The 14932-nt window shown below is 42.9% G+C and overlaps 1 protein-coding gene across 1 annotated transcript in view; it reads right to left on the bottom strand.

Moving 5' to 3' along the window:
• Window positions 1-14932, bottom strand: part of EFCAB6 (EF-hand calcium binding domain 6) — an 879195-nt gene that overhangs the window by 545372 nt on the left and 318891 nt on the right. The window contains exon 10 of the mRNA XM_085652469.1: window positions 10027-10131. Coding sequence (XP_085508595.1) covers window positions 10027-10131 — 105 coding nt within the window. The remainder of the gene's footprint in view (window positions 1-10026; window positions 10132-14932) is intronic.

Raw genomic sequence — 14932 nt, 5'->3', positions numbered from 1 at the left:
AGTCAAGTTCAACATGGTCACTAGTCAATTTTTCCACCAGTTACATTGGCAAAGGGAGAGAGGGCACATGATGACATTGAACAAAACAATGCTCATGATGAGACCTTGAATAAAGGAGCTGGGAATGTGAGGCAGCAGATGTGAGCACACAATGGCAATGAAGCCTACATAGAAGAAGTAATTACCTTGTCACAGAGTCTCCAGGACGGATTGAGGATAGAAAACACAGACCTATCTGTTAGTGCCTAGTCGAGAGGGTGTGCTGTAGGAGGCCTCAAAAAAGCAGGACCCAGATGAAGGTACAGAGTAACAGAGGTCAGGCATTTTAGAAGAGAACAGTGAACAGGGCCAGACAGCTGTTGACTGCCATGTTCCAAGTAGAAGTAGAAGTTGCTCAGATCATTTTCATGCCAGCAACATTTCCAATGTGATCAGACTTGAATCTACAAATTACTCACAGCACTTGTACTCCAGTCACCATCTTCACAGGGTTCCCCCTTGCACAATGCACTCTTTTCCACCCTCACAACCTGAATCACTTTTTCACTTTCCAATCTTTATTTCGGCCATTTGGCCATAAAAGAAAAACAATACACATATACAATCACAATAAATCCAAACATTAAAACATTGGAAGTACATATGTTAAAAATACAATAAAAACTGTGCATCTAAAATTTTAAGGGGGACCCAACACCTTTAAAATGCGGTTGCGCGTATGCCAAACATTAGTAAGAAATTTAGATAATGCGAGGACAGTTGGACCAGAGAGATCAGATTTTAAAATCCTATACATTGGAGCATATTCCCTGCCGCCCATATTCCAAATCAAGGGAAGAAGCCAGTATTTCCGCGCTGCCCTGTAGGCTGGGCAGAAGAAGGCCACGTGTAAATCGGTTTCCTCCAAGGCATCACAAGCCGGGCACTGCGTCGTAGTGGGGGGCGATGACCAAGTACTTGTAAAGGACCGAAAGGGCAATGAGCCGTATCTCCATTGGAGAAACAGCTTCCTAGCAAGTACCGGAAAGATAGGATCCAATACCCTCTCAAACCTATAAAGGTCCTTGCTTTGCAAAAACACAGAGGATAGAGACCCTTCTGCCTGGGTAACTCGGGCCCTAGCTAATTTGCGTTCGTGGTATACGTTAGTCAGGGACCTTTTAGAGATATTCAGTGCGGCATTCGCAGGGTCAGTCCATAAGTCGGGGAGCCGTAGTTCCATGCAGGTGGATTGGATGTTTTTGACCCAGGGGATACGGAGCGCTTTTGGGTGGTTCAATAATTCTGCCAGTTCCGCCCTGTATGCTGCAAGATCATTACTGCTCCACAACCTACGCCAGAAGGCTATTGGTCTCAGGCTTATTTCATCAGATAATGGTCGTAGACCGAGGTCAAGCCTCAAGGGGAGGAGCGGGGTACTGGGGGGAAGCGCGGTTATCTGTCTTATAAACTTGTTTTCTATTAATGACAGGCTATGGCATGGTGTGTGTCCCCACAGTTCCGCCCCATACATGATCGCTCCCCTGGCCTGAGCCTTGTATATCTGAATTAGGGCCCCCAGCGGGCGGTATGAGGAGCCGGTCATCATCCGGGCGATACCCCCAGTAATTTGTGTAAGTTTGAGGTTCGCCCTAATCTGGTGGGATCCCCAAGTCATGGTTTCATTGAGAGTCACACCTAGATATTCAAAGGTGACAACCCTCTCGAGCCGTGCTACTCCCAATTGCGGATTCGGCCGCAATTTTTGGCTCGGATTTAAAACCATGAATTTAGTTTTGGCCGCATTGATTTCTAGCCCTCTGTCCGTACAGAAGGCTACAAATGAATCAAGGATCCTCTGTATCCCCATGGGGGTTTTAGATAGCAGCAGGGTGTCGTCCGCAAACATGATTCCTAATTGCTGTAGGTAGAGCTAACAGTCAAAATGTCTCTCACATGTTATGCCGCCTATTGTCTACTTGCATGAAACAGGACTCAATTTTACAGCAGGGATGCTGATTTACGAGCCTTGAGAAGTTCTTATTTTTACAAACTCTATTTATCGCTAAATTTCATATTGTAACAATTTTAATTAATCTAACAATAAAGCTTATACTTACTTAATGACAGGTATGATGTTGGTAATGGATTGAATGTTTGGCCCAGGTCACAAGGGATAGAGTTTGGGGCTGTTACTTTGTTTGCAGCGAACTCCTGGATATTATGCATGTATTGGCCAGTGTTTAGGTGGGTCTTCATTGTACCTCCCACTGAGACTCTTGGAGCAAGCCTCTCTAGTGTTCTTATATGTTATGATAGGTGCATAATCTGTGAGCACCACCCCTGAACCTGGCATCTGCAGCACTGCCTGCCCCAGCAGGTTTAAACAGTGCTGTGTCCACTGTTCCTACTCCAGGTCTCCCTGCCACCCTTATAGAAAGCCCAGTGAGTCTTAGGTTCATGGAAGCAGTCATACCTGTGGTCATGCATCTGGTAAGTAAATGTAGTAGGCACAGTCCACTGGGTTCCCAGTACTCTCTGCGCTCCCAAAATATATCTTAAAGATCTGTGTATACCGGGCTCCCTGATAAAGTGTTTATGATTAACTTGCCCAGACTCCCGGACTACCCGGTACATACTTCTACCAATGTAATGGGCTACATACTGCACAACTCCACAACTCTGTATGATATTGTTGACCTACTACTGTATTATTCCTCTCTTCATATAAGTAAACGGTTCTACCAATATGACAAAACCCTAAAAACAATTATTTGAAAATAAGATAAATGAAGGCCTGTGTATAGCGAACAAAGCATCCTCTAGACTAGCAGTATCCTGGTTTAGTTCCGACTTCCTATGTTGATGTGATTCCGTGACAGCCACTTCCAGTGACTTTAGGCCTGAAACTGTTTTTCTGTGGTAATCCATGGTTATGCTGTGGGACTTGAGGCAGATTTGATGCATGCTTTGATCTTCTGTGGGTGAATTTAATACCTGATGCATATATATAAGCTTGTATTTGAGAACCCCGACTCATGCAGTGGTGCACTGTGTCTGGAGATGTTGGAACGCCCAGGGTCTAGGCCAGGAGGGGAGCCTCAACTCTGTTCGTATATAAGGACAACAAAAAAGGGGCGAAGACACATCCCTGGCGAACCCCCTTAGTAATGGGGAACCATCTTGTGCACTCTCCCTGCTTCCCAAAAAAGATGCAACCCGCAGCCCTCGAGTATAGCTGTCTAATGAAGGAGTTAATTGCTTCATCGATGCCCATCTCCTGCATGATCCTCCATAGATGGCAGTGGGCGACGGAATCAAAGGCTGCAGATAGGTCCATGAAAGCTAGGTAGAACTTGCCGTGTTTTACTTGGGTATATTTAGCAACAAGCAGGCTCGGATTTAAGCACTGGTCCTGGGTGCCTTTGCCCTTCTTAAAACCATATTGAGACGAGATCAAGACCTTGTTTGTGGTTGCCCATTCCTCTAATCTGTTCAGCAATACTCTGCCCATAAGTTTCGTGGTACAATCCAGAAGGGAAATGGGCCTACAGTTCTATGGATCCGATTTGTCGGCCTTTTTAAAAATGGGTATTAAAATAGACTTCTGCCATGACTCCGGTGGGCCAGTGGTAGATATAGCATTAAAAACGTTAGTGAGGACTGGGCACCAGAGATCAGTGTGTTCAATAAAGTAATCTATCGGGGATCCATCCGGGCCCGGTGCCTTGTTACTAGTGCACTGGGAGAGGGCGACTCTTGTCTCAGTGAGGTTGAAGGTAAGCACTGGATAGGTGGTTAGTGTAATATCTTTAGGGGGTAAAGGGGTTCCCTCATTATTCCCTTGAATATTTGTGTGAAATGAGCCACCCACGATTCCTCATCCACATGACTATCTAGGTTAGGATCTGAGGCTGGCTTAAGGAAAGGGGCGTTGATTACTGCCCAAAATTCCCTGGGATTATTTGAGACAGAGGCGTGGTATAGTTGTTTCCACTATTCTTCCCATAGTGATTTAATCTGTTCTTTCTTGCAATTTTATATTGGTGTCGGGTGATCTTAACCTAAGCCGCATCTCTTGGGTCCTTCTTAAGGGCTTGGTGTAGGTTTGCTAGCGATTTTGTGCAATGCTGATCGAACTATCCTTGGCCCTTTTAGTTTGTGATTGTGCCGGCTTTTGTTAAATTGTTTCTAATCTCCTGCAGAATAAGCTCAAAAGCGGTTACCACTTTAATGGGTTCCCAATGTATGTTAAGGTATCTCATAATTTCATTTTGTCTGCTTGCTACAACCCGGGGGATCAGTTCTTCTTTATTAATTTCCCCCCATTTCAATACAGTCCCGTTTTTCCTTGCTACGAAAGATGTTATATGTGTATTCTGACTTGCATAAATCCCTTCCCAGAACCATTGGCAGGATATGTCCACGTGATCACTGAACACAGAGAAATTTGTTTTAGTGTCTCTGGAGGAGCCTTTTATGGATGCTGTCACTATTATGAAATCGATGGTAGAACCGCTGGTGCTGGAGCCAAAGGTTTTTTGAAGCTGGCCTGTGGTCTCGGAGAAGGGATTTGTTATCTCTAGATCTCTGATAATGATGAGTCAATTAAGTGTATCACCGTACAAATTATGTGTAAAGTGGGGAGTGCCTCCTCCGTTCTCATCCATTAAACCACGTCACGTTTGAGGAAAAACTACAGCTATGTGCATTGAAATCACCCGCCCATAGAACACTAGGCACATTCTTACAGTTATTTTATAAAACATTCAACTTTCCTTCAAGTAAGTCTACAATCTTATACATCTCCCCTCCAAAATGATAATTGTAAATGTTTATAACAAGTGCAGTGCTACCGCCTAAACCTTTAAGGTATAATATATTGTAGTAAGGCGAATCGTTGAGGGAAGATAGAACTTCAAATCTCAAGGTATTTTTTAAAAGGGTCAAGATGCCGCCACTTGCTCGGCCTGATTTTGAAGCAATAGCCGGAGTGTTAAACGAATGGAAACCATTTATATGAATGGGGTCTGTTTCCCAGGTTTCTTGAAGGCAGATTAATTTGAAGGACGTGATATACTCAATCCACTCATGGTCTTGAAGTTTTTGGCCAAGGCCTGTGATGTTCCACGTGATGATTGAGATCCAGTCATTACTCTCCGAGGGTTGAGCTGGCGGCCCCCTCCCTTCGGCTATGTCTATGGTTACTACATTAGGAGTCGCCTCCATCAGTCACAAGCTTCTAAATCTGACAATACGGTGAAATGATTACTGATTGGTATGGGGCTGACTCCATATGTCGTCTGAATTTGATTGTTTGTTGGGTAAGGGGCACTAGCAGAGTCCCCGAACCCCCTTGACGTTGAGGGTTGAATTACTGGTTTGTGTAAAAGAAGCCTAATGGCAGGACAAATATCTGAGATTTTAGTGTAGGGAATTTTGGCAAAGTGTTGAGAAGACTTCAAGACATAGAGGGTTAAAACAACACAGTCTCCCTTATTGTTTTTTCAGAGATTCCTACCCAGGCCACCCTCCTCGTCATAAGGATATTAGGTTGTCGACCAACTCGGTCATCTGTGTGTTTAGTGATCCAATAGCGAGGTTTGTGAATCAGCTGATCAGTTGTTTCTTTTTGAGTACTTTTTAGTTCAGGGGTAATAGCCAAAATTATCACATAGGGGCAAGCAGCTGGGAAAGGTCCAGTCTTGCCCTGTCATGCTCATTCTGCTTAAAGGTGGAAATACCATCCAGCCTTGGGTGTGCACTCGGCGGCCTTGGGTACCATGAAGCATTATATCTCTCTGTATTACTCTCTGGGACTGCAAAGGGCCTAGTGACGAAAGGCATTTGCGGCTGTGTGCCAGGGAAAGAGGGTGCGATGTAGGTGCAGTTTGAACTCCTTGACCCGCTAGGGGAAGGCAGCTCGGCGAGGTTCGAAGTGATATTTGCAGCGGGGGGATGGGTATGTTCGAGGTTTTAGTTGTGTCTTGTGGAATAATGGTCTTGTCCTGTTCGCCCGGAGCTGGCAGGGGCTTTTTAGCTGATAACTCCTTAATTGCTTTTTCATTGGACTCAAGTCGATGAAACATTGGGAGTAATGGTGAAGAGATTTTGTTGTACAACTTGTCCCAATTTGGAGACATTGATGGATTGTCTTTTGTCCAAGTTTGGGCGTCTGTTGTTAATGGGATGCTTTTGCCTTTCTAGATGTTTTGGCGTTATTAGCGGTGGGGAGATTAGTGGTACCTCTCTTCCTTTTGCATGCAGTGTCCTGTGCAAGGATGGGGGTTGCTTTGAGGGTTGGAGTCTGGTCAGGGGGTGCAATCATGGCGAGTGGGGTGATACTGGAGATGACACTAGGGGTTACGCCTGGCAATGTATGTTCCTTGGGACTCGCAGATGGTAACAAACCCCTGTCACCCTCCACTGATTCTCCTTTCAGTACACGCAATCTCTTTGGCAATATCTGTAGTTGCCTTAGCAAGAAAGGAATCTAAAGAAGTCAGGGTTACCTCCTCTGTAGGTACTGGGATAGTCTTCTTCTTACCCATCCATTGGGCCTTTACCTTCTTCAAGATGTTAGAGGGAGGGGCCCAGCCCAGCCTCCTCCGGGCTCCGACGGGTGTGAAAGGGCCCGCGTCCTGTGCACATTCCACAACGTGGGGCTGCATCACGTTATTAAGCGCGTACAGAAGGATCACAGGACTCGTGGTCCCCAGCGGTGCGGTAGTGGCAGGCACAGCACAGCTAGATTATCTTTTCTGGTTGCAGGAGATGGAGCATCTGTGAGGCTTATGGGTATAAGGTGTGTTCAAACGATGGCCCCTATGGTGGGGGAAGCTACTGATGTTGTAGAAGTCCCTTAGTGCTTGTTGCATGTACTGTGTGCTCATGAGAATATGACATTGCATGCCACATGAGATGTGAGTACCCCTTTGACCTAGTGCCTTTTAGAAATGATAAGGAAATTGATTATCTGGTGGCACTGGGGACCCAGTGGCACAGTACTGTATAAATACTGGCTTACATGTTTTGTGATTTAGATTTTCGTATGCCTATTGTGGGGCACAGTAGATTGTTGATGATGTCATTGATCAGTTGCAATGTATGTAGACATTCCGGATGTGTGTTGTCATTGAATGATGCACTTTGCATGAGCTTTCTTTTTGGTGTGCCCCCCTCCTTGTCCTGTTTCACATAAACTGGTGTAGCAGAAGAATTTGCATGTCAAGGAGGTAGAGATATTCCCCAAGATCGCCATTGTCAACATTCAACTTTGTAGGAGTACTTGAACGGGGGATAGGAAAAAGGACTGGTGATGCAGGCATCTGCTTTGTTGCATTGATGAGCTTCTGCATGATCTACTACCTTAATTGCCGTTGACTGTAATACTACAGGTGTACAAATATAGAGATGCACTACTACATCAATCTGTATGATCCCTTATTTGCAATGTTCATAGTTGTAGTTTGTGCATTCTTTTATCAAAATAAACACTTTTTTCCACCCATGAAGAGACCACCTGCCTCCAGGTCATTAATGACAATGTTTTCAATCTTAGACTGTTGTGTGATAGCCTTATGCATTCTAGGTGTTGTAGTCTGGTTTGGCTACTATTTAGCTAATTAGCCGAAGACACCTAAATCAATGATTTGTAACTAAAAAGTTCATGACTGGAGACAGTGTCCATGATGACCAGAAGTGTGGTGGTCATTCCACATACATGTAAAGTGTTGGTTCTCTCTTTTTGTTGCAGGTGTAATGTATATGTGCTAAATGTATGGATGAAAGCATGGTTACGACAGGCGGGAGGTGAAGATGAAGTCATCTTGGACTTCTTCTTTTTATGCCTCCTCCCCGAGTGTCCCTAAGACCTCGAGTGGGAGAAGAGGACTTAGGGCTCCGGGAGCTGTCCCGCGACCTCCTCTTCTTTGATTGGGACCGTGACCTCCGCGGAGTCTCGCTCGACGGTGTTGATTGCCAGGCCTCGAGGAGCCTCATTGCCTGCTCCCTCAAGGCATTCGGAGCCATGGCCTGGCATTCCAAGCCTGACTTTGACTCATGGTTGTGCTCGAGACGCCAAAGGCAAACGAGATGGGGATCGGTTACTGACATCATGCGGTGGCAGGCACAGCATGACTTGAAACCTGTCTTCCTCAAAGACATTCCTCGCACACAAAGTGGATTTCTTTTTCAAATTTGACAAAAGTCAAGAAAAAACCTGTCTAAAAGCGACAGAGAAGTACCTCTTCCCTGATCGGCGCTTAACTGGCGTGGGAAATAAAGAACTGACGTCCGCATGCCTGGGTGGTGCCTATATAGGCACCGAGACGTCATAACTGACGCTACCGACTCAGATGGTGTCATGCGGAGCCGAATGGAGTCACCCGACGGCGCGTGCAAGAGGTATTACTCAGCAAAAGTTTCCAGATTCAACCGGATGCCTGGGAAATTCAAAGGTAAGGGATCTGCAACTAGGAGTCTCGATCAGATATCAATGATTTGTAACTGAAAAGTTCTGGACTAGAGACAGACAGTGTCCATAATGACCAGAATTGTGGTGATTTCTCAATCCTCTTTGCTCAGACCTCTCCTGACCGGCCGCTACATCAAGGTTCTTATCCTCTTAGGTGGAAATTGTATAATATTCAAGCAGAATGTAATAATATTTGGTTTTAAAGCTGCTTTATTCTGCAACCAATGTAATTTTGTAATGTTACGCACTGCTCCTCACACTTCGTGTATCCATGTTGCATACTGTCATAAAATCAATAAAAACTGTTTAAAAATAAATTATTGTGGTGTAATCCCACATATTTGTAAAGTGTTGGTTTTCTCTTTTTGTTGAAGGTTGTGTTGTAGGTGTATGGTTTGGGAGGGTGGGATAGCAAAACTCAGTTTTAATGTAATTTATATGTCCTAAATGTAAGGATGAAAGCATGGTAACGTAAATCAGGTTTCTTTTTTCTTGACTTTTTAATTACTCAATTGCAGTCTTCTCTTTCAAGGAAGTGTATGGTCAGGAAAATGTGTTTTTCTTCACAGAGGTAGGCTCTGGTTAATTAAGAATGTAATTGTTAAAATTTGTCCTGTTTGCTCAATGTCATGTTTACTTTGTCTGTGCAATAACAGAGGATTATCTGTGTTTTTTTGACTTGGCATTTATATAATTGCATTTTTCTGTGACTGCAGAATGCAGAATGCTTGATCAGATCCAATATCTTCAGCGGACAACAGATCTTTGACAGCAATAGAAAGGAGAGTAGATTGGAAACAAGTTAGACGCAGTGCCTGCTCTACAAAGTCACTACGATGCAAAACCCTTCTTTTACAGGAGAGAATGTACTAGGGGTTTGCATTTTTCACAAGGGATTAAAATCCAGGCCCTCGTTAAGAATGGTTTGCTAATTCCGGGGGGGCCGGTAACAGAATCGGAATTGTCAAAGCTCCAGGGAAAACAAGACAGGCCCAGAGTGTTTCCATGGATCGGTCTTGCCTCCCTGGAGTTTTTGGCTGATCAAAGCTACGGGGCAACTACAGGAAGGAATGGGGAATGACCGGGTGAATTAGACCTGTAATTACTTATTTCACCCTGTAATTTCCCATTTTTCAGTAGAGCCTCAGTGTTTCACTCAGAATCCCCGTTAACTTAGCACCGCTGATAACGTTAACTCTGGTGGTGCGGATGTATGGGATACGGGGTCTGGGCATCCATAGAGGACTTAATTGATTAGTAAGGAGCATTGAGACTTGGCTTGGAAGGGAAGATTATTACCAATGTGGGATGCAATGATAATAGCCAGCAATTTAATTATCTGTATGAATGAAATTTCTCATGCAGTTCATTATGTGATTAAACTAAGTGGGGAAGAGTGTGCATATAATTAGAACATTCATTAAATAATCCAAACATTACTGTATATTTTAAAATGCTGTATTCATTTTACAAGAGAGATGCTCTCCTCACTTAATACTTATGCTTGGCATTTTCAAACAACTGCCACTATTTGATGGATGGTTCACAAGTTTTGTAAACAATACACTTACCCATTGTATTGTCCGGTTTTCTGAACATTTTCAAATCCTGTTGGATCCTGAAATTTCTCTAAAAAATGTTCCCATGCCACTTTACCATTTGTTTCAAATCCAACCCTAAAATCAAGCATTGGAAAAAAAAACAGATATCATTATTAATAAGCTTTCCTTTATTTCTTAGAGTTTACATAAACGATATTGTCATAGTAAAGATCTATGGGATGATGTTGGAAAGACTATTATTGAACTATATTGCACTGCAATCAGACACTTTGAGAATGCGGTTTCTTAACTTTGATGAGGGAATATAGGGTCAGATGAACTATTTACTCCTCACAAAATACTAGTGACACTTATGTGAACTCTATTTTCTGTCTACTTATGAATTGTAATATAGTCAGTTGCACTTACACTGCTGTGGCTTGTTTGGCACCTAGTTTAATATAATGAGTAACTTCAAGGAGAATCCTGCATATTGTCAAATGCAACAGTCGAAGTGAAGATTAGGTTCATTTTATTCCCCACGATTTCTTTGAATGGCTATGAGGAGCACTTTTGCGTGGTAATGTCAAGTTGAAGATCCAACCCAGTTTTCCAGGTTACTTTCATGTGTACAGTGAAAGGGATTAGCAAGACAGCCTTATACGCTGTATGAGTGTTTAACGCAGTGGTTTAATTCTAAAGCGTTCTGGTTAGAATTAGACATTGAACCCATGACTCAATGTTTTCATAGTATATTCTTACTTTTTCTGTTTTTTTGCATGATATTCTTTTTTAACAATCTTGTGAGGATACGTCTGAAAATAAAATCCTTAGTCATATTGAAGAGTATGTGGCAGTTGCAGCTAATGCCTATTCCAACCTCATTACATACAGAAGTTACAGTGTTCAGCACATATCTACATGGCAAGCTAATAAGTGGGAGTTTGAAAGATATAGATACCCGTCAGTCTTCAAGTACACAAGTCTGGGATTTAAAAGCTGAAAACTTCAATTGGACTTTGACGTGCTAGATGCACAATTTTACTTTGACATAATAGATGCACATTACAGTTCTGTAAACTATTCGTGCGAATAACAATTGTTTTGAATCAAATGTCTCTTAAAAATATTTATTGTAATTACTTTGTCACCCATTAAACACATTCATTGTATAAAAACATACCTCTGGGTATCTAGGTTTTACTTAACTTGTTTTTTTGGGTATTATTATTTCTTCAAGTACCACCAGTAAATGTATAATTTGGAGTAAAAATCATTACACTTGGGTTTCCATTTAAAATCCTAATAATAATCATAAAACAAGAACCTATGATCACCATGGTCTATCCATGGACCCAATTTAACCTTGAAGTGAAAATTATTTATATCTTATGGATACTAAATTTAACTTGATTTGGTTCCACTACAAAAACATCGAAGAATTGCTTGACTTTTACCCTGCATAAATTACCTGCACTTAACAAGTTTATGGGCCACATATGATCATAGGTTAAATGCTTACCTCTTTATTACATGTATTTAAGAGACAGGAACTTGAGGGAAATTGGAGAAAAGAGACAATTCTCACTGACAAACTACAGAATGCTCTCATATGAAGTTACGCTAGGCCAGCACCAGGTAAGACAATAGGATTTATATGCCTTTACACATTGTAATTCAAGCTGTATTATTTAAAGTATTAACAGATGCTACTCAAGCGGATATATTTCACATGTATGTAATTCACACACAACAATTCTATGATCATGTGTGAGTATTTTTCAGCTGAAAATTGTAGCCACTCAAGTTTTTTTTCAGCCTTTGGGGATTCAGTCCTATCAATGAAACACGCAGACCAGTGGTACAGTGGTGATCAAGGGTTGACATATTGACTCCTGTCAGAAAAAAATAGTAAAGGGCTTTCAACAAGTAGTTCATCAGCCTGTACTATAGATACTTATCATTTTATTATCATCCAAAGAATGCTTGTAGGCACAATCAAACAAATTAGCCAAGATATTTGCCTGGCATTTATTTCAAAAGAAATCTTAAAGAAAGCCATTAAATTCCCCAAAAATCATTTCGATTTGTGGACTGTAGTTCTCTGACTATGTCTAAGCCGTAGCGAAATGCAAAAAAAGTCATTGAATGGTGATAGTGAACTCCCTTAGCCCTGAATGCACAAGTTAAAAATGAGATACAAATTATAATTGAGCATGAGCTTGTAACCCGGCACTACATGTCCAAACAGTACAGTACAGAACCCATTTATTTGTGGTGTTCTTTTAGATACTCCAACTACCTACCCTAGCTTTACCAATGGAAGAATCAAAACAAATGAAAGGTATACTCAATAGAGGTGACTGACACTGGCAGAAAAAGTAGATCGCTGATATAGGTTTGGAAAACATCGCTATCAGTGTTGTATGGAATGCAGGAAGCAGTGTGGGTGCACAGTAGGCCATTATCTCTCTGGACCAGACAGAATACAAAGAGAAGTACAAGGTGACCCTAATAGTTAGACAGGACCAAGGGTAGACATATGTTAGGAATAACAAAGATCCCATACATGTAGGATAGGTACAATATCACAATTTTAACAATCAAGAAATTGGAATTATGCGTGTATTCAGGAAATAGAAACAATTTATTTTCAATGAATTAGAAGCAAAATTAATACGAAAAGAGTGAGTGAACAGACCGTGATGAGGTAAAAGGAAATCAGCCGATTTCCTTACCTCAGGCAGGTGACTTAAAAGGTGACTTTTTGACTGTGTGGAAATGTAGATAAAAAAAGTCACAATCAATTACCATCTCATACTCAATAATACGATACAGATTATAGTGTAGAGTTAGAGACGTGTGTCGACAACGTTTCAATCGCTATAAAATGTTGGGATCTCATCAGGACAAGGCGATGGAACGGGTGCCTGGGAAGTTTGCCTGGGTAGGTGTAAGTAAAGAGAGTGGGGAAGGTTGGAAAAGGGGGAGAATAGGGTAAGGGTTAGTGGGAAGCAAGGACAAGTACGTATATATTGTTCACAACATACTGATATTTAAGAAAACAGGAAATAAAATAAACCAAGGCATACATTCAAATATATGGTACATGCTGCATTGGGAGATTACATGAAAAGCGAAAAGAGGGGAGAGTACATTAGCGAGAATAGAAATCGAGCAACAAGTGTAGGATCAAGGGGTATAGTATGGTGAATAGTTAAGCGGTAGGTACTGTACAGTTTAGGGAAAAGTAGTAATAAGGAAAGTGGGAAAAGTGAAATCAAGGTCCAACATGGTACGGGAGGAATGGTACAGGGGCGGGGGTGTGGCAAGAATCAAGGTGCTGGGTTACGAACGGTGTCATGCAGACAGGGTGTGTAGCCGGTATAGCGGAGGGAGGTAGGTCCGTGAGGAATGGTTAAGGGTTGAAAGTGAGGTAAAGCCAAGGCACTGGCATGCAGGAACAGTAAGGCGCTAGTGGAAAGGCGGGAGAGGGACTAACGAGGCTCAAGGTAGAGATAGCAAGCCAGTGTTGATGAGATAAGGTGCGCTAAAACCAATCCGCTGGGTAAAGAAAGACGACAGTTGAGGGACTTACAATGATCACGGTTGAGGAAACAACCCAATGTTGAAGGGATGGCCGGCGGGCGGCAGGCAGCTGTGGCCCCATGGCGTTGGATAATGCAATTGGTCAGCGTCCAGGTAATAGAAGTTGCAGGTATCCTGTCCGGGATATCTAGCCAGGAGTTCAGTAGGGCAGGGAGTGACGCCTGTAAGTAGAAGCGCACAATGGTGGGCAGGGGTGGGGAAGGAAAACGGCTGAGCGAGGAAAGGAGAAGTGCACTTACCTGCGTAAAGTTTGATGGAAGCAGCACAAAGTGGTTGGTTGGATCTCAGTCGGGATTGGAGTGGAACAGTGTCCACGTGGGGTAGAGAGCGGTGCCTAGGGAAGGGGAGGCAAGGGTTTAGGAACAATAGGGGACCGGGATGCCCCAGAATGAATGCATGGGGAATGAAAAGGGCTTACCTCGAGGGGTGCGATTACCGGTCAGACAGAACTCGCGTTGTTGATGCAACACCGGTGTGTGTGGGTCATGTGAGAGGATTTTGTGGCCAATGATAGAGTGGGCTGGTGGGTGAGTTGAGGGCTATTTAAGTCCCTCCCTCCAGATGGAGACTACGATTGAGAGCATGCGCAGGGGGTGAATAACGCGACCATCTGGGAACGGAGTGGAAGTACTAAAGTAATATAGTGGATAATAAGGATACGGTGGGATAGCATGGAGAAAAGGGTACATAAGGTAACAAGGGAAAAAGTGATAAATGTAAAGACAAAAAAATAGAGTAGAAAAACATGAAGATGGGCCCATTATACTGGACAAAACAATTTCAAATTGCAGATACAGTTCATAATATATAACGCATCAGAGACAGCGACATCATTTCTTCAGGCTATCACCCAGTTAAAGCAGGTTTGTCCAGTCCTCCAGGCGATTCAGACCTGTGTGGAGGCTGTCAGTGCGAATTATCCATTTAAGTTCTTCCTTGTTAAGGATGGCAGCAATGTTTGTATTCCTTGGGGGCTGATGGATCACGTTGATCACTTGCCATTTATTGTCATCTTCTCTGTGATTCAGGCAAGTGAAATGTTTAACAAGTGGCGCATTGGGTGTTTTGCAACGCACGCGGCTTCTGTGCTGGCAGATGCAAATTCTGATCTTTTGTGTCGTTTGACCCACATAAATCAGGTTGTAAGGACAAGTGATTGCATAAATAACATTGACGGTGTTACAGTTGGAGAAATTAGTAAGAGTAATGTCAATATTCGCATGCAAAAAAATGTTTGTATCAGAGGTCAGATGGCAAACGCTGCAGCCGCCGCATTTGAAATGGCCTACTATAGGTGGTTGGGCCCATAGACCTCTTAAAGATGAGT

The sequence above is a fragment of the Triturus cristatus genome, chromosome 4_1 (assembly GCF_964204655.1).
Source record: "Triturus cristatus chromosome 4_1, aTriCri1.1, whole genome shotgun sequence".
NCBI lineage: Eukaryota > Metazoa > Chordata > Amphibia > Caudata > Salamandridae > Triturus > Triturus cristatus.
This window is presented reverse-complemented; position numbering and strand designations above follow the sequence as displayed.